The sequence below is a fragment of the Filicampus tigris genome, chromosome 19, assembly GCF_054856515.1.
Source record: "Filicampus tigris isolate MCC_2025a chromosome 19, RoL_Ftig_1.0, whole genome shotgun sequence".
Taxonomy (NCBI): domain Eukaryota; kingdom Metazoa; phylum Chordata; class Actinopteri; order Syngnathiformes; family Syngnathidae; genus Filicampus; species Filicampus tigris.
The window spans coordinates 7,357,604-7,375,329 of NC_141235.1; the positions used below are offsets into that span (position 1 = coordinate 7,357,604).

Below are 17,726 nucleotides of genomic sequence, written 5' to 3' on the forward strand. Positions count from 1 at the left end.
GCCACTAAATGGTAGTCTAGTGGTAGACTTCCACTGTTCATTATCAGACAACCCGGGTTCGAATCCCGGTGGGTATATATGACAACGCTTCCATTATTTCGCGACAGCATTTTCAATGTAACACAACTAATTTACACCCGTCTACCTCTTAGCTTTCTGTGTTAAAAGTTTTTTATTTTATTTTTTTCCACTGGAAGTGACGTCATCACCGGAAACCTATTTAAGTCGAGGAAACCGGGACAATCATCCTTCTCAGCATGCAGACAGCGTCCAGTCGTCTTCGTCCTCCTGCTGCTCCGCACACATCTCAACAAGCTCATCGGAAACTGGTGAAACAAGGTGAGTTCTCAATCTTTAATAGCCTCTTAAAACGCACTGCTTTTGTTGACCTCGAACTAAAGTAGCACTTTTGGCGTGCGCCTTGCTTTCATGGCAAGCTAAAGCGTTTGCTCTAGCGTTGGTAGTTAATTAACACTTCCTACGACTTTAAATTGCACCAAAACGCGTTTTTGGAATTTACACACTGATAAATGGATGAACACAATAATTTAAATGGTTATTCATGGTTACGTTGATGTTTGTTCAACAGTAATGCAGCTACTTTGTTTGACAATGACTAACGACGCGTTTGCTCAAACCTTTTCCAGCATCTGGACCACAGTGCCGTTTTGCCGAAGGTAAGTAGACAAAACTTCACCATTAAACTTAATAAATCAAGTATATTTTCATGCATGCTTAACTGTCTGATTTCTGTCCACAGGCTTGCATCTTGACCAAAACGACCAGGTTGACTGCAAAATGGCACAATTTCTGTGTTTTTATATAAAACATATCATTATTAAACAGACTAAATCAAGTATCTGTGTGTTTGTTGATTCTTATTTCTGTCTACAGGCTCATTTTAAATAGAATGGCCCAAATGACCCTTAAAATGGGTGACTTGCTGTCTTTTTGGGACTTGGCATCATGAGACTTTTGCATGTCAACCAAATGTTAGGTTGCTAAGCCACTAGCTTGTCAGGCTGAATATTTTGAAGTGGAATGCTTACGTTCCCTTTTCTTTCAGGCCACCATGCTGTTGAAGAGGCGTCCAGCTCTGCTCTCCTCACTGGTAAAACGCACACCCTTTCCTACATGTACAAATGTTTGACTAATTTCAGCAATTGCTGACCAAAGGGCCTCCTGTGATATCAATCAGTTGTGCCACAGGTGCTTCTGGGGAGCTCGTTTACCTGCCGCTTGAGTGGAAGCACCTGCGGCTACAGCCGAACTGTGGCAGGGGTTTGACTTTCTGGACCTGGATTTGATACCCGAGTCAGGTAGGAACATGTACTCAATGGCAACTTTAATGTTTGCTACATTATCACTCTAGGAAGAAGCAACAGCCAAGATTCTGGATGAGACGTAAGGAAGACTCTCCAGAAGCGTCCATTTCAAACTTCTTTGTTTTTCCTCCCCCTCTTTTTCTGCAGTCATGCCAGAGCTTCATTGAGAGCTGTGGAACAAGACGGAGTGAGCATTTTCTTTTTTTTTCTCAGCAGTTTTGCCAATGTTGTCAGGACTGACTGCTCCTCTTCAAGGTTGGGACCTGTTGCAAAAGACAAACTTGATGAATCAAAGTACTTGACTGTTTCTTTGTTTTCTAGGTGGCGCCATGATCAACTTGCTGACAGTTTAACGCGCTACAAAAAACTTGGCATGTTGAAAGAGCACTCGCCTGCTTTTTCTTTGAGTTGGCATGTACGGCAGGTTCCAGTAAAAGTGCCGTCAGGTTCTCTTCCACCTGCTGGGCAAAGAAATTCTCCATAAATGTGGAGGGTCCTCGAAGCTGCTTACATTGTCAATATTAAGACATCCAAATAAAAGTACTAAAAAATAGCAGCTTGTCTGGTCCATCGTTTGTGGTATTTGTAGTTTTTTCCATCCAGGAGAAGTCTCTGCACCAGTCCAGAGTTTCAGGAGCTCGACCAGCTGCTGCAGTGGAAGCCTACAGTGAATCCAAGTATTTGAAAGTGAAGTAAAAATGAGTCGCCATGTTATTAAAGGTGAAACACTAGATTGTTACGTTGCTCATGCCATAGCTTTTGCGTTAACCTTTGTCTTTAGGTCCCCACGCTGGTTAGTGCGCTCCTTGCGGGCCAACTGACTTCACCATACAGCTACGAGGAGACTGTCTTTACACGTCATCCAACTTGAATGGTGCATTAATGAAGCTTGCAGTGGTGTTCCAGATGACTGCATTTCAGGTTAGTAATAAATTTCTACTCACGTTTGTTGTCCTGCAGATGGCGCCACTGGAGTGCTGCAACATGACTCAAAGTGCGTCTGCCTGAGGAGTCCTCTGCTGGTAAGAAAAGGAACATTTCATTTCAGCTAGCATGCTCCAGTTGTCTCGACAAAGTTGAATGGTTTGTTCTTGTGTCCAGGGTGGCGCACGATGGAGTACCTGCTCACAGCTAGCGACACTTTTGCCTTTCTTGTTGCTTGCTCATCCATGAGGTTCTGAAGCCAAACTTGGAAGCAGCCTGAAAAGAAATGGGAGACATTTACACTTGGACGGTATGCTCTTTAAATTATTTTCACTGCACAATTCTCATGACAACTTTCTGACCCAATACTTTTTTGTTCTTCCCCTTTCTAGGCAGCAAGAAACAAGATCATAATCACGCACCTGTGAAGTCTTGATCGCTGGTAGGTTTCAAGCCCGCAACATCTTCTGCACAAGACGTTGACTTAGCTTTTGACTCACGGATGTTGTTTTTTTGTCTTAGGTGCACTTGCTTGTCCAAGATCTTCTCGCTGGCTGACCGCTTCGCAACAAGCAGACTGTCATCCAACTTGCAACTTGTTTGTTTGCGATTGTCTACTCTGCAAAAGAAATAAAGCTTGATTACAAATGACACTTAAACTCTCAACTTCATCCTTACACACACACATCACAAAAAACTTGCTTAAAGCAAAGTAACAAAACCATAAAATCTAAAAATGTTTTCAAACCCTTTTTTCTAAATTTTTTTTTCCCAATTTTTTTTTTTTTTTCAAATTTTTTTTTTTTCCTGTTTTTTTTTTTGGGTGGAATGTACTGGAAAATGGGTGTGGCAAGGCTGGAATAAGGCTTTCTGATTGGCCGATGGGTCTGGAAGAGGGTGGAGCAAAACAGACAAAAGGCTGTGATTGGTCAAAAGGTGGGCGGGACTATGCAAATCAGCAGCGCAGCGATTGGCGGGCATGAAGTGGGCGTGGTTATGCAAATTTTTGGGCCGCTCTGATTGGTCGGCGTGTCAAAAGTGGGCGTGGCTATGCAAATCACTGCATTCTGATTGGCTATGCAAATTCGAGCTGTCCTGTGATTGGTGGATTCAAAATTTGGGCGGAGTTAGGGGCGGTGCTAGCAGCAGATAGCTTTTTTGAAGGCACTTTCGAATCTTCAGGTCAAAGTTGCACTTCAGCACTACATGAGACACAAGTCTATTACCATTCCCCTCAATCTCACATGACCCAAAGCTCGATGAATTTAAAGATTGCTCAAGTTTTGAGTCATGAAGAGACAAACGGGAGTAGTAATGTGACATCTGTGTCCACAGTAGGGGTGACTGACGTGCAACTCTCACCTCAAGACTCCAAGCAGCCTTTGGAATAGTTTTCCAATGCAGCAACCGACATGCATGAAAGGCTTCAAATGAAGGCAGATCTGCCAATAAAACACAAACACTCCAATTCAAGTTGAACAATTTATTGGACGGAGAAGCTAACATGACGATATGAACGCATTTCACCAGTCAATGTTTGTGTGAGCTAACTCAAGTTGCACACACAGACATTGACGATGAAAGAAGCTTAAGTGTTGCCTGCTTGACGAGCTCATGCGTGATGTCACTTACTTGAAATGATGCTTTAGCCGATGGCACCAAAGGGGGACGTGAGCACACTGGGACAAAAACTAAGTGTACAGCACAAAACCATCATCACGCACTGCTGGACATATTTTTAAATGACACTGATGTGAACCAAGTTAGTCAAAAATAGTAGATATACTTTTTTTTTTTAAATATGACATTTTTTAACTAACTTTGCCCACATCAGTGTCATTCAAAAACATGTCCAGAAGTGTCTGACGATGATGGTGTTGTGGTTCACAGTGTCATGTAGTGCCTGAAGCATAAGTTGAGGTTCAGTGCACTCACGTCCACCTTGTGGTGCAATGTGACATCACACATCAGCTCCTCAAGCACACGACACTGCTCAATACTCACACACTGCTCAATACTCACATGGTCCAAATGCAGCTTGGCCTTCCCTTCTCCATGTCCCACAAGTCGTCGGTTGCACCTTTTCGCACGAAGCCTCCTCCATCTGGTCAGGCAGAAAATAAAAGCAGTAATTAACTCTATTCTGGACATAAAAGTTGTTTTTTAATTTTTTTTAAGTCAATTTTAAGATTCAAGTCGTATTGCTAGAAAAATAAGGTGGTATAGTTTGACTTTTAACACATCCATTTGCAAATGTGCCCACACACGTCATGCATCTGCGTGAGCAAACAGCGGGTGGCTTTCTCTCCACACCTGCCATCCAATGAGCAATTCATGCTCCTTTCAATCAACTGCTCAAGCAGGGCCTCAAAGTCCTCCAACTGAAAATAGTCAGCTCATGTGCTAAGAAAGAGTAGTTAAATATTGTTCAAACCTACACAAAAAGTAAAACGACTCCAATGGGCAGCAATCTGTTCCCCTTGAAAGCATTCCTTTACCTCTAATTTTTAAAATGCCACTTTACAACACCTGATAAGTATTACTTTACATTTCCAAAATACACAACTCTTAGCAAAAGTATACCACACTTTAAGTTGACCGATGTAAGATAACAGTTTTGCTTGTTATTTTTCCCTGGCCCAAATAATACTTTGAATTAGAATGTCAAATTATTAATTGGGGAAATCGCAGATTAAATTGTCCATTAATGCAATATTGGACTCTAATTAGGGCTGTCAAAATTAAAGCGTTCATTCTGGAGATTAAACTAAATTTCATAAAGCGAAAAAAAAAAAACAGAACTCAGTTTTATTTAATTCCTGTGGGAGGTGACCTCTGCTCACCTTGCAACCAAACTTTAGAGGAGAGTCACTGGCGCAAAGACCGACAAAGATTGACTTTTACGTAGTTTTACTTAAAAAAGTTACTTATTGGAGAAATCCAAAATATGTCTTTGGCATATCGTTCAACTGTATTTCTATACAATACAATACAACTTTATTTATATCGCGTATTTCATCACAACTGCAGCTGCACTTTACATTACAATAACAAAAACTATAACAAGTGCACGCAATAAATTAAAACACAAATTACTATAGACAGGAGACAGTGCTGGAAAACAGCAGAAATGTGTCAGTCTCACGTCGGATCAAAAGTCAAAGACTAGAAATGTGTCTTCAAACGGCTTTTACAAATGGACAGAGAGGTGGCTTGCCTGACATTTAATGGAAGGTCATTCCAGCAACAGAAAAGGCTCCACCCCCACATACTCAAAGAATCATATTCAAGTGCCAAAGAAAGCAATTTGAACAGGCTCTGAATCAAAATATAATTTACATTTTTTTATTCCAAGATTTTGCGAAAGTAAGTATCTGTTACAAGCTTCGTATAAAATTATAGTTGAAAAAATGTGATTACGATTTATGTTAAATTTTGCATTCATTAAAATAAATGAATCGCTTGACAGCACTAACTATTTTTTTCAGGATCAATTTAGATTATAACATTCTTAACAATTTGAAGGTGTTTAAAAAAGCAACACTAATGATTTTTATTCACTGCAATCGCCAGCAGAACAAAAGCAACATAAAATTTTGGTCAGCAACATATTCAAGACGCCTCTAAGTGAAGCTGCACCTGTTCAAAGGTTTGGCTAAATTGTTGATGTTGGGGTGGAGGCTCTTTCTGTCTGGCAACGTCACGTCCCAGCACACTACATTTATTGACAACATACAATTTGACAGCTCTGTCTTTAAAAGCTGCCTCAGCAATCAATCTTTATGGGTGCTCACCAGAGTGGTGGCTTCATTTGCAGTGTGAACCCAGGGGGGACTACTATTTTCATTTTTGAAAAAGTATTTTTATTTTATTTCAGGTTTTGATTTTTCAGTAATTTTATTTAACCATAACTTGCTACTTGATTTTTTTCACGGCCACGATTTAAACTAAAAGTATATTTATAAAATAACAACATTGGGTGTCATTACACTGTGCCGGTGTCCCTAATGTTTTGACCCCCTCGAGCACCAGAGGCATACTACGGTGTGGGCGAGCCGGCCGGCCGCAGACGCGTCAGGTTGACGGGTACCTACCTCTCTGTGACAGGGCGGTCTGGAGCTTTGGAGGGGTGCTGCCACCTTTTGGACGTCTCGTGCGGGCCGCTCAGTTGACACATAGACCCGATTCATCGCTGCAAGCGCTGAAGTAAAGAAAAAACAACCTCTTAGGTTTTGTTTTGTTGCTGGTCTCATCGGCTACTGGCGGGGCAACGCACTACTCTACAGGACAGTCACATAAAAATACTACAGTTGAAGAATGGAACAAAGAGCGATCGTATTTCAGAGAATATTTCCCTGTGACAAAGTGTTCCGAACAAATTCAACCATAGTCTTAGTTTGGTAGGCTGGCTCTGTTTATTGCAGCCAGCAACAGTCGTCTTCGTCTTTCACTTTTGTTTTTTTCCTGGGCGTGAAATCCCTGATTTGTGATCATTTTCGGGAGTCTGTAGACTTCCTTTACGCCTTTTCCACTTCGATTTGTATAACCAACACCAACAAACATAGTAAGCATGCTAAACATCCTTCTTGCTTCGCTGAACAATAACACGTGACGCAAAAAAACCCCACTGATAATAATCATAATAATAATAATAATAATAATAATAAAAAAGTGACGTGATAGCGGGGAATGGCATCCGAAATGGAAGCGGGCACTGCATTCGGGATGATGAAAACATGCGGCTTTTGCAGAAATGTTTTTTTTCCTGATTTTTCAAATCAGAGATGCAAATGCATTTCCTAAAACTTTTTTTTTGGTGCTGATTCCGCATCTGCCGTCGTTTACTAATAACCCCAGTTTTCAAATATATTAAAAAGTTAAGGTTTTGATCCATATTTTGGCATCGACAATCAAGCAGATCACATACCTCACTTTCATTTGTGGCCGACATGCTGGAGCTTTGGTTGAAAGTGTTTCCATAACTTCCACGAAGTACTCTATTACCGTAAAAGGTAGGAAAATGTATGGGCCGTTGCAATTACAATGTTCTGAGGAATATCGGTTTGGCTAATGAATGGAGGGATGTTCTTTCTTCTTTTCTTTCCGGTAGACTGGGCACAACAAATCAATTACCGCCCCCCAAAGGTTAAGTGTCCAACACAAACCCAAAACTAGCACCCATTCATATTTTGGGGACAACCAAGTGCTGATTTTTAAAAAACCGCAAAACCACAATCCCCTTCCCCTCTCCACAAGTGATTTGGAAGGATGTTTTGCGTTGACAGTTTATTCAATGAAACACGCACTTTTTTATTCTAACGTTACAATATACAAAAACAACCGCAAGGGGAGACAAACTTTCGTCCAACTTTGAATTAAACCTCGTCGCTTTCCGTAAAAACATCCGGTTCAGCACAACTCATTTCTGATAAATGTCTGCGAGCGTTTCGAGTGAGTATTTAAAACATTTTTAAACTCTAAATGTTGTATATATGTATCTACACATGGTAGAAGCATGTTTCTGTACTTAGGCCCTCTAGTTTGTTTATTGTTGCTTCCTACGTCACTGGACGTTGCCTATGTTACAATCAAATGTCAACAAAAGGTGGCTAGTCAACAAGCACGCCCACAAATTGAGCCCAGGTGTCAATCGCAAGTAAATCATGGAACGCGTGGACTTGAATGTTGTTTGGTGTGTCACAGAAGCTGATGTCCTACAATGGAAGAGTGATGGCTTCACATGCTGCTGGCCTTCCACCTGCACATCTCGCGACTAACGTCAACAACAAAGCTAGCGCATGCTGCTTTTTCTTCCGTTTGGTTCTATGAAGCGCGTGCCTCGATCTTGTGAATCAAAACATGAGCTACATCTGCTCAAGCTAAAGCTGAATGCTATTATCCGAATTGTTTTTTAATAAAAGCCCGACAGCCATGTAGTGAACCCGGGCCACTGTTAATTAGAACCCTGCCTCTAAAAATATATGGTATTAGAGAAATACACATTCAATTTTTAATTCATAACATATCAAGTTGAGCACTTTTCAATTGATTCTGAAAATAAAAACCTAAGTCCACCACAATTCTTAAACATTATAGTCCAAATAGGGCTGGACGATATGGCTGAAAAGTGTGAGATTTGAAAATTACAATATTACGAGAATCAAGTGGTATTTTTACAAGAGGTGACAGAATGGTATCAGAGCAGCAATTTGCCCCCTCAAGTAGTTCTACTTTGGTCAAGGTTTGAACAATATTAGATTCTGTACACATGGTACATCATCAAATTATTTCAGTATCTGTACTTTGTGGCCATTATTTATTGAAAGGAGCATTAGTTGCTTATTGTATGTCCGGTGTGGACAAAAAGCCAGGATATATATATATATATATATATATATATATATATATATATATATATATATATCATAGTATTAATGTTTATTTAATATTTATTTATTATTAAATTTAATTTCACCATGATTCGTTGTGTGTTGCAGGTGAAGGTTACAGACCTGTCGGACCAGTAGCGACCCACCCACTCCCACCACCCGCGGAGACGAGACGCTTCTCAACCCCCCAGCAGTTTCCTTTATCGACAAAGCATCTTGAAACTAAAACACGAACTACACATTTGTGACTGTTTGTGATTGAAGCAGACAAGACGCTTGTGTGTTTTATTCAAGCACTGTATTTATGATCACCAATAAAGCAAAGTAACAAACTACACTGCCTCTTTGTCATGATCGACTTCAATTTCAAACCAAGTCGAGTTTGCAAACTCTCTCCTGGTGGAGGACATCATGAAGTTAGTGGTAGTAAACACTGTGGGGTGGGTGTTTATTTGTTTGTGTCATCACACAGTCCACGTGGAATGTTAGCGGTGTCAGTGACCACTTCACGAGGGATGCCAACCCTCTCCCCAATTACATTTCCTTTTTTCATGTAACTGAGGATAAGCGGCTCGGTTAGTGGCCGGATAGATGGATGTTTGTTAAACAGCTAAAACAGATTGTTGACCATAATCCAATAAATAGAATCGCATTTTCTCCGCCAAAATGGCCGAGTGGCATAAGAAGTTCCTTGGTGTTCGGGAGACCCGGGTTCGAGCCTCACTCTTAGCTCCATTTACAAATTAAATGGAGGGCAAAGCAAGACTCGAACGCGGGTCTCCTAAAGTCCAAGCAGCAAGTTTAACCATTCGACCATGTCAGATCTTTTGAAATCGTTCGGTTGGTTCGATATCGGTGTATTAATATACACATTCGCTTGTCACTGCGTCATCATGTATGATATGTACTTGTAAGAGTGTCGGAGACTGCCACTAAATGGTAGTCTAGTGGTAGACTTCCACTGTTCATTATCAGACAACCCGGGTTCGAATCCCGGTGGGTATATATGACAACGCTTCCATTATTTCGCGACAGCATTTTCAATGTAACACAACTAATTTACACCCGTCTACCTCTTAGCTTTCTGTGTTAAAAGTTTTTTATTTTATTTTTTTCCACTGGAAGTGACGTCATCACCGGAAACCTATTTAAGTCGAGGAAACCGGGACAATCATCCCTTCTCAGCATGCAGACAGCCTCCAGTCGTCTTCGTCCTCCTGCTGCTCAGCACACATCTCAACAAGCTCATCGGAAACTGCTGAAACAAGGTGAGTTCTCAATCTTTAATAGCCTCTTAAAACGCACTGCTTTTGCTCACCTCGAACTAAAGCAGCACTTTTAGCGTGCGCCTTGCTTTCATGGCAAGCTAAAGCGTTTGCTCTAGCGTTGGTAGTTAACGACTTTATATTGCACCAAAACGTGTTTTTGGAACGTACACACTGATAAATGGATGAACACAATTTAAATGGTTATTCGTGGTTACGTTGATGTTTGCTCAACAGTAATGCAGCTACTTTGTTTGACAATGACTAACGACGCGTTTGCTCAAACCTTTTCCAGCATCTGGACCACATTGCCGTTTTGCCGAAGGTAAGTAGACAAGACTTAACCATTAAACTTAATAAATCAAGTACATTTTCACGCATGCGCGTTAACTATCTGATTTCTGTCCACAGGCTTGCATCTTGACCAAAACGACCAGGTTGACTGCAAAATGGCACAATTTCTGTGTTTTTATATAAAACATATCATTATTAAACAGACTAAATCAAGTATCTGTGTGTCTGTTGATTCTTATTTCTGTCTACAGGCTCATTTTAAATAGAATGGCCCAAATGACCCTTAAAATGGGTGACTTGCTGTCTTTTTGGGACTTGGCATCATGAGACTTTTGCATGTCAACCAAATGTCAGGCTGCTAAGCCACTAGCTTGTCAGGCTGAATATTTTGAAGTGGAATGCTTACATTCCCTTTTCTTTCAGGCCACCATGCTGTTGAAGAGGCATCCAGCTCTGCTCTCCTCACTGGTAAAACGCACACCTTTTCATACATGTACAAATGTTTGACTAATTTCAGCAATTGCTGAGCAAAGGGCCTCCTGTGATATCAATCAGCAAAGGTGTGTCAAATCCAGCCACAGGTGCTTCTGGGGAGCTCGTTTACCTGCCGCTTGAGTGGAAGCACCTGCGGCTACAGCCGAACTGTGGCAGGGGTTTGACTTTCTGGACCTGGATTTGATACCAGAGTCAGGTAGGAACATGTACTCAATGGCAACTTTAATGTTTGCTACATTATCACTCCAGGAAGAAGCACCAGCCAAGATTCTGGATGAGACGTAAGGAAGACTTTCCAGAAGTGTACATTTCAAACTTCTTTGTTTTTCCTCCCCTTTTTCTGCAGTCATGCCAGAGCTTCATTGAGAGCTGTGGAACAAGACGGTGGTGGAAAGTGAGCATTTTTTTTTTTTTTTTCTCAGCAGTTTTGCCAATGTTGTCAGGACTGATTGCTCCTCTTCAAGGTTGGGACCTGTTGCAAAAGACAAACTTGATGAATCAAAGTACTTGACTGTTTCTTTGTTTTCTAGGTGACGCCATGATCAACTTGCTGACCGGTTAACGCGCTACAAAAAACTTGGCATGTTGAAAGAGCACTCGCCTGCTTTTTCTTTGAGTTGGCATGTACTGCAGGTTCCAGTGAAAGTGCCGTCAGGTTCTCTTCCACCTGCTGGGCAAAGAGAAATTCTCCATAAATGTGGAGGGTCCTCAAAGCTGCCTACATTGTCAATATTAAGACCTCCAAATAAAAGTACTAAAAATAGCAGCTTGTCTGGTCCATCGTTTGTGGTATTTGTAGGTTTTTCCATCCAGGAGAAGTCTCTGCACCAGTCCAGAGTTTCAGGAGTTCGACCAGCTGCTGCAGTGGAAGCCTACAGTGAATCCAAATATTTTAAAGTGAAGTAAAAATGAGTTGCCATGTTAAAGGTGAAACACTAGATTGTTACGTTGCTCATGCCATAGCTTTTGCGTTAACCTTTGTCTTTAGGTCCCCACGCTGGTTAGTGCGCTCCTTGTGGGCCAACTGACTTCACCATACAGCTACGAGGAGACTGTCTTTACACGTCATCCAACTTGAATGGTGCATTAATGAAGCTTGCAGTGGTGTTCCAGATGACTGCATTTCAGGTTAGTAATAAATTTCTACTCACGTTTGTTGTCCTGCAGATGGCGCCACTGGAGTGCTGAAACATGACTCAAAGTGCGTCTGCCTGAGGATGAGTCCTCTGCTTTGTAAGAAAAGGAACATTTCATTTCAGCTAGCATGCTCCAGTTGTCTCGACAAAGTTGAATGGTTTGTTCTTGTGTCCAGGGTGGCGCACGATGGAGTACCTGCTCACAGCTAGCGACACTTTTGCCTTTCTTGTTGCTTGCTCATCCATGAGGTTCTGAAGCCAAACTTGGAAGCAGCCTGAAAAGAAATGGGAGACATTTACACTTGGACGGTATGCTCTTTAAATTTTCACTGCACAATTCTCATGACAACTTTCTGACCCAATACTTTTTTGTTCTTCCCCTTCCTAGGCAGCAAGGAACATCATCATCACGCACCTGTGAAGTCTTGAGTGCTGGTAGGTTTCAAGCCCCAAACATATTCTGCACAAGACGTTGACTTAACTTTTGACTAACAGATTTTTTTTTTTTTTTTGTCTTAGGTCCACACGCTTGTCCAAGTTCTTCACGCTGGCCGACTACTTCGCAACGAGCAGACTGTCATCCAACTTGCAACTTTGTCTTCGTTCTTCTTGCTGGCCGACCACTTGAGCACTCGGCATCGAGCAGACTGTCATCCAACTTGCTACTTTGTCATCTTCTTGCTGGCTGAGCACTGGACATCGAGCAGACTGTCATCCAACTTGTAACTTGTTTGTTTGCGATTGTCTACTCTGCAAAAGAAATAAAGCTTGATTACAAATGACACTTAAACTCTCAACTTCATCCTTACACACACATCACAAAAAACTTGCTTAAAGCAAAGAAACAAAACCATAAAATCTAAAAATGTTTTCAAACCTTTTTTTCTAAATTTTTTTTTCCTAAATTTTATTTTTTTTATTCCCGTTTTTTTTTTTTGGGTGGAATGTACTGGAAAATGGGTGTGGCAAGGCTGGAATAAGGCTTTCTGATTGGCCGATGGGTCAGGAAGAGGGTGGAGCAAAACAGACAAAAGGCAGTGATTGGTCAAAAGGTGGGCGGGACTATGCAAATCAGCAGCGCAGCGATTGGCGGGCAGGAAGTGGGCGTGGTTATGCAAATTTCGGGCCGCTCTGATTGGTCGGCGTGTCAAAAGTGGGCGTGGCTATGCAAATCACCGCATTCTGATTGGCTATGCAAATTCGAGCTGCCCTGTGATTGGTGGATTCAAAATTTGGGCGGAGTTAGGGGCGGTGCTAGCAGCAGATAGCTTTTTTGAAGGCACTTTCGAATCTTCAGGTCAAAGTTGCACTTCAGCACTACATGAGACACAAGTCTATTACCATTCCCCTCAATCTCACATGACCCAAAGCTCGATGAATTTAAAGATTGCTCAAGTTTTGAGTCATGAAGAGACAAACGGGAGTAGTAATGTGACATCTGTGTCCACAGTAGGGGTGACTGACGTGCAACTCTCACCTCAAGACTCCAAGCAGCCTTTGGAATAGTTTTCCAATGCAGCAACCGACATGCATGAAAGGCTTCAAATGAAGGCAGATCTGCCAATAAAACACAAACACTCCAATTCAAGTTGAACAATTTATTGGACGGAGAAGCTAACATGACGATATGAACGCATTTCACCAGTCAATGTTTGTGTGAGCTAACTCAAGTTGCACACACAGACATTGACGATGAAAGAAGCTTAAGTGTTGCCTGCTTGACGAGCTCATGCGTGATGTCACTTACTTGAAATGATGCTTTAGCCGATGGCACCAAAGGGGGACGTGAGCACACTGGGACAAAAACTAAGTGTACAGCACAAAACCATCATCATGCACTGCTGGACATATTTTTAAATGACACTGATGTGAACCAAGTTAGTCAAAAATAGTAGATATACTTTTTTTTTTATTTTTTTTTTTAAATATGACATTTTTTAACTAACTTTGCCCACATCAGTGTCATTCAAAAACATGTGTCTGACGATGATGGTGTTGTGGTTCACAGTGTCATGTAGTGCCTGAAGCATAAGTTGAGGTTCAGTGCACTCGCGTCCACCTTGTGGTGCAATGTGACATCACACATCAGCTCCTCAAGCACACGACACTGCTCAATACTCACACACTGCTCAATACTCACATGGTCCAAATGCAGCTTGGCCTTCCCTTCTCCATGTCCCACAAGTCGTCGGTTGCACCTTTTCGCACGAAGCCTCCTCCATCTGGTCAGGCAGAAAATAAAAGCAGTAATTAACTCTATTCTGGACATAAAAGTTGTTTTTTAATTTTTTTTAAGTCAATTTTAAGAGTCAAGTCGTATTGCTAGAAAAATAAGGTGGTATAGTTTGACTTTTAACACATCCATTTGCAAATGTGCCCACACACGTCATGCATCTGCGTGAGCAAACAGCGGGTGGCTTTCTCTCCACACCTGCCATCCAATGAGCAATTCATGCTCCTTTCAATCAACTGCTCAAGCAGGGCCTCAAAGTCCTCCAACTGAAAATAGTCTGCTCATGTGCTAAGAAAGAGTAGTTAAATATTGTTCAAACCTACACAAAAAGTAAAACGACTCCAATGGGCAACAATCTGTTCCCCTTGAAAGCATTCCTTTACCTCTAATTTTTAAAATGCCACTTTACAACACCTGATAAGTATTACTTTACATTTCCAAAATACACAACTCTTAGCAAAAGTATACCACACTTTAAGTTGACCGATGTAAGATAACAGTTTTGCTTGTTATTTTTCCCTGGCCCAAATAATACTTTGAATTAGAATGTCAAATTATTAATTGGGGAAATCGCAGATTAAATTGTCCATTAATGCAATATTGGACTCTAATTAGGGCTGTCAAAATTAAAGCGTTCATTCTGGAGATTAAACTAAATTTCATAAAGCGAAAAAAAAAAACAGAACTCAGTTTTATTTAATTCCTGTGGGAGGTGACCTCTGCTCACCTTGCAACCAAACTTTAGAGGAGAGTCACTGGCGCAAAGACCGACAAAGATTGACTTTTACGTAGTTTTACTTAAAAAAGTTACTTATTGGAGAAATCCAAAATATGTCTTTGGCATATCGTTCAACTGTATTTCTATACAATACAATACAACTTTATTTATATCGCGTATTTCATCACAACTGCAGCTGCACTTTACATTACAATAACAAAAACTATAACAAGTGCACGCAATAAATTAAAACACAAATTACTAGAGACAGTAGACAGTGCTGGAAAACAGCAGAAATGTGTCAGTCTCACGTCGGATCAAAAGTCAAAGACTAGAAATGTGTCTTCAAACGGCTTTTACAAATGGACAGAGAGGTGGCTTGCCTGACATTTAATGGAAGGTCATTCCAGCAACAGAAAAGGCTCCACCCCCACATACTCAAAGAATCATATTCAAGTGCCAAAGAAAGCAATTTGAACAGGCTCTGAATCAAAATATAATTTACATTTTTTTATTCCAAGATTTTGCGAAAGTAAGTATCTGTTACAAGCTTCGTATAAAATTATAGTTGAAAAAATGTGATTACGATTTATGTTAAATTTTGCATTCATTAAAATAAATGAATCGCTTGACAGCACTAACTATTTTTTTCAGGATCAATTTAGATTATAACATTCTTAACAATTTGAAGGTGTTTAAAAAAGCAACACTAATGATTTTTATTCACTGCAATCGCCAGCAGAACAAAAGCAACATAAAATTTTGGTCAGCAACATATTCAAGACGCCTCTCAGTGAAGCTGCACCTGTACACCGCATACTCAAAGGTTTGGCTAAATTGTTGATGTTGGGGTGGAGGCTCTTTCTGTCTGGCAACGTCACGTCCCAGCACACTACATTTATTGACAACATACAATTTGACAGCTCTGTCTTTAAAAGCTGCCTCAGCAATCAATCTTTATGGGTGCTCACCAGAGTGGTGGCTTCATTTGCAGTGTGAACCCAGGGGGGACTACTATTTTCATTTTTGAAAAAGTATTTTTATTTTATTTCAGGTTTTGATTTTTCAGTAATTTTATTTAACCATAACTTGCTACTTGATTTTTTTCACGGCCACGATTTAAACTAAAAGTATATTTATAAAATAACAACATTGGGTGTCATTAGACTGTGCCGGTGTCCCTAATGTTTTGACCCCCTCGAGCACCAGAGGCATACTACGGTGTGGGCGAGCCGGCCGGCCGCAGACGCGTCAGGTTGACGGGTACCTACCTCTCTGTGACAGGGCGGCCTGGAGCTTTGGAGGGGTGCTGCCACCTTTTGGACGTCTGGTGCGGGCAGCTCGGTTGACACATAGACCCGATTCATCGCTGCAAGCGCTGAAGTAAAGAAAAAACAACCTCTTAGGTTTTGTTTTGTTGCTGGTCTCATCGGCTACTGGCGGGGCAACGCACTACTCTACAGGACAGTCACATAAAAATACTACAGTTGAAGAATGGAACAAAGAGCGATCGTATTTCAGAGAATATTTTCCTGTGACAAAGTGTTCCGAACAAATTCAACCATAGTCTTAGTTTGGTAGGCTGGCTCTGTTTATTGCAGCCAGCAACAGTCGTCTTCGTCTTTCACTTTTGTTTTTTTCCTGGGCTTGAAATCCCTGATTTGTGATCATTTTCGGGAGTCTGTAGACTTCCTTTACGCCTTTTCCCCTTCGATTTGTATAACCAACACCAACAAACATAGTAAGCATGCTAAACATCCTTCTTGCTTCGCTGAACAATAACACGTGACGCAAAAAAAACCCCACTGATAATAATCATAATAATAATAATAATAAAAAAGTGACGTGATAGCGGGGAATGGCATCCGAAATGGAAGCGGGCACTGCATTCTGGATGATGAAAACATGCGGCTTTTGCAGAAATGTTTTTTTTCCTGATTTTTCAAATCAGAGATGCAAATGTATTTCCTAAAAGTTTTTTTTTGGTGCTGATTCCGCATCTGCCGTCGTTTATTAATAACCCAAGTTTTCAAATATATTAAAAAGTTAAGGTTTTGACCATATTTTGGCATCGACAATCAAGCAGATCACATACCTCACTTTCATTTGTGGCCGACATGCTGGAGCTTTGGTTGAAAGTTTTTCCATAACTTCCACGAAGTACTCTGTTACCGTAAAAGGTAGGGAAATGTATGGGCCGTTGCAATTACAATGTTCTGAGGAATATCGGTTTGGCTAATGAATGGAGGGATGTTCTTTCTTCTTTTCTTTCCGGTAGACTGGGCACAACAAATCAATTACCGCCCCCCAAAGGTTAAGTGTCCAACACAAACCCAAAACTAGCACCCATTCATATTTTGTGGACAACAAAGTGTTGATTTTTAAAAAACCGCAAAACCACAATCCCCTTCCCCTCTCCACAAGTGATTTGGAAGGATGTTTTGCGTTGACAGTTTATTCAATGAAACACGCACTTTTTTATTCTAACGTTACAATATACTTAAAACAACCGCAAGGGGAGACAAACTTTCGTCCAACTTTGAATTAAACCTCGTCAACTTTGAATTAAACCTCGTCGCTTTCCGTAAAAACATCCGGTTCAGCACAAATCATTTCTGATAAATGTCTGCTAGCGTTTCGACTGAGTATTTAAAACATTTTTAAACTCTAAATGTTGTATATATGTATCTACACATGGTAGAAACATGTTTCTGTACTTATGCCCTCTAGTTTGTTTATTGTTGCTTTCTACGTCACTGGACGTTGCCTATGTTACAATCAAATGTCAACAAAGGGTGGCTAGTCAACAAGCACGCCCACAAATTGAGCCCAGGTGTCAATCGCAAGTAAATCATGGAACGCGTGGACTTGAATGTTGTTTGGTGTGTCACAGAAGCTGATGTCCGACAATGGAAGAGTGATGGCCTCACATGCTGCTGGCCTTCCA

The 17,726-nt window shown here is 41.0% G+C and overlaps 2 protein-coding genes and 3 long non-coding RNA genes across 20 annotated transcripts; 3 read left to right on the forward strand and 2 right to left on the reverse strand.

Annotated features, from left to right (window-relative positions):
• Positions 1-244: 244 nt before the first annotated feature.
• Positions 245-2,869, forward strand: LOC147129223 (uncharacterized). Of its 9 annotated transcripts, none has more exons than XR_015082728.1 (12): positions 245-339; positions 648-677; positions 761-786; positions 895-997; positions 1,067-1,111; positions 1,210-1,319; positions 1,473-1,580; positions 1,647-2,199; positions 2,286-2,347; positions 2,427-2,559; positions 2,642-2,691; positions 2,772-2,857. It is a non-coding gene; the product is annotated as an uncharacterized LOC147129223 (long non-coding RNA). The 9 variants fall into 9 exon arrangements; XR_015082727.1 differs by having other exon boundaries at positions 895-992; positions 2,772-2,853; XR_015082729.1 differs by lacking the exon at positions 1,210-1,319 and having other exon boundaries at positions 895-992; positions 2,772-2,869.
• On the reverse strand, positions 1,098-7,328 carry LOC147129224 (uncharacterized). 3 transcript variants are annotated; one of them, XM_086017447.1, is made up of 10 exons: positions 7,177-7,328; positions 6,344-6,450; positions 4,272-4,353; positions 2,672-2,863; positions 2,447-2,525; positions 2,270-2,344; positions 2,095-2,159; positions 1,870-1,987; positions 1,718-1,786; positions 1,098-1,588 (listed from the first exon to the last, which is right to left on the reverse strand). In XM_086017447.1, the coding sequence occupies exons 2-7, from the start codon at positions 6,437-6,439 to the stop codon at positions 2,120-2,122; spliced, it is 564 nt and encodes a 187-aa protein (XP_085873573.1). In that variant the 5' UTR covers positions 6,440-6,450; positions 7,177-7,328; the 3' UTR covers positions 1,098-1,588; positions 1,718-1,786; positions 1,870-1,987; positions 2,095-2,119. The 3 variants fall into 3 exon arrangements, 2 of the variants coding, with proteins under 2 accessions (XP_085873573.1, XP_085873574.1); XM_086017448.1 differs by having other exon boundaries at positions 2,095-2,170; XR_015082716.1 differs by having other exon boundaries at positions 1,870-2,341; positions 2,447-2,868.
• Positions 7,329-7,642: 314 nt separating this feature from the next.
• On the forward strand, positions 7,643-8,973 carry LOC147129225 (uncharacterized). The gene is made up of 2 exons (XR_015082627.1): positions 7,643-7,700; positions 8,747-8,973. It is a non-coding gene; the product is annotated as an uncharacterized LOC147129225 (long non-coding RNA).
• Positions 8,974-9,785: 812 nt separating this feature from the next.
• On the forward strand, positions 9,786-12,612 carry LOC147129226 (uncharacterized). 6 transcript variants are annotated; one of them, XR_015082720.1, is made up of 12 exons: positions 9,786-9,906; positions 10,199-10,228; positions 10,315-10,340; positions 10,621-10,665; positions 10,773-10,888; positions 11,039-11,086; positions 11,223-11,589; positions 11,681-11,773; positions 11,860-11,925; positions 12,005-12,137; positions 12,217-12,263; positions 12,348-12,612. It is a non-coding gene; the product is annotated as an uncharacterized LOC147129226 (long non-coding RNA). The 6 variants fall into 6 exon arrangements; XR_015082722.1 differs by having other exon boundaries at positions 11,039-11,156; positions 11,223-11,773; XR_015082721.1 differs by having other exon boundaries at positions 11,223-11,773; positions 12,221-12,263.
• Positions 12,259-16,991, reverse strand: LOC147129227 (uncharacterized). Its single transcript, XM_086017449.1, has 4 exons — positions 16,875-16,991; positions 16,051-16,157; positions 13,969-14,050; positions 12,259-12,578 (listed from the first exon to the last, which is right to left on the reverse strand). Exons 1-4 carry the CDS (start codon positions 16,925-16,927, stop codon positions 12,491-12,493), a joined length of 330 nt encoding a protein of 109 aa, XP_085873575.1. The 5' UTR covers positions 16,928-16,991; the 3' UTR covers positions 12,259-12,490.
• Positions 16,992-17,726: the final 735 nt, after the last annotated feature.

What these genes read in the sequence shown, in the direction of transcription:
- LOC147129224 (XM_086017447.1), bottom strand. Translation starts at nt 6,439, where the DNA reads ATGAATCGGGTCTATGTGTCAACTGAGCGGCCCGCACGAGACGTCCAA. An exon ending in GTGTCGCTAGCTGTGAGCAG is followed by an intron (nt 2,345 to 2,446) that starts GTACTCCATCGT and finishes TTTTCTTACCAG; the next exon opens with CAGAGGACTCCTCAGGCAGA. An exon ending in CCATCTGCAGGACAACAAAC is followed by an intron (nt 2,160 to 2,269) that starts GTGAGTAGAAAT and finishes GTCTCCTCGTAG; the next exon opens with CTGTATGGTGAAGTCAGTTG.
- LOC147129227 (XM_086017449.1), bottom strand. Translation starts at nt 16,927, where the DNA reads ATGGAAAAACTTTCAACCAAAGCTCCAGCATGTCGGCCACAAATGAAA. An exon ending in CGGCCACAAATGAAAGTGAG is followed by an intron (nt 16,158 to 16,874) that starts GTATGTGATCTG and finishes TCTTTACTTCAG; the next exon opens with CGCTTGCAGCGATGAATCGG. An exon ending in CCAAGCTGCATTTGGACCAT is followed by an intron (nt 12,579 to 13,968) that starts GTGAGTATTGAG and finishes TTTCTTTTGCAG; the next exon opens with AGTAGACAATCGCAAACAAA.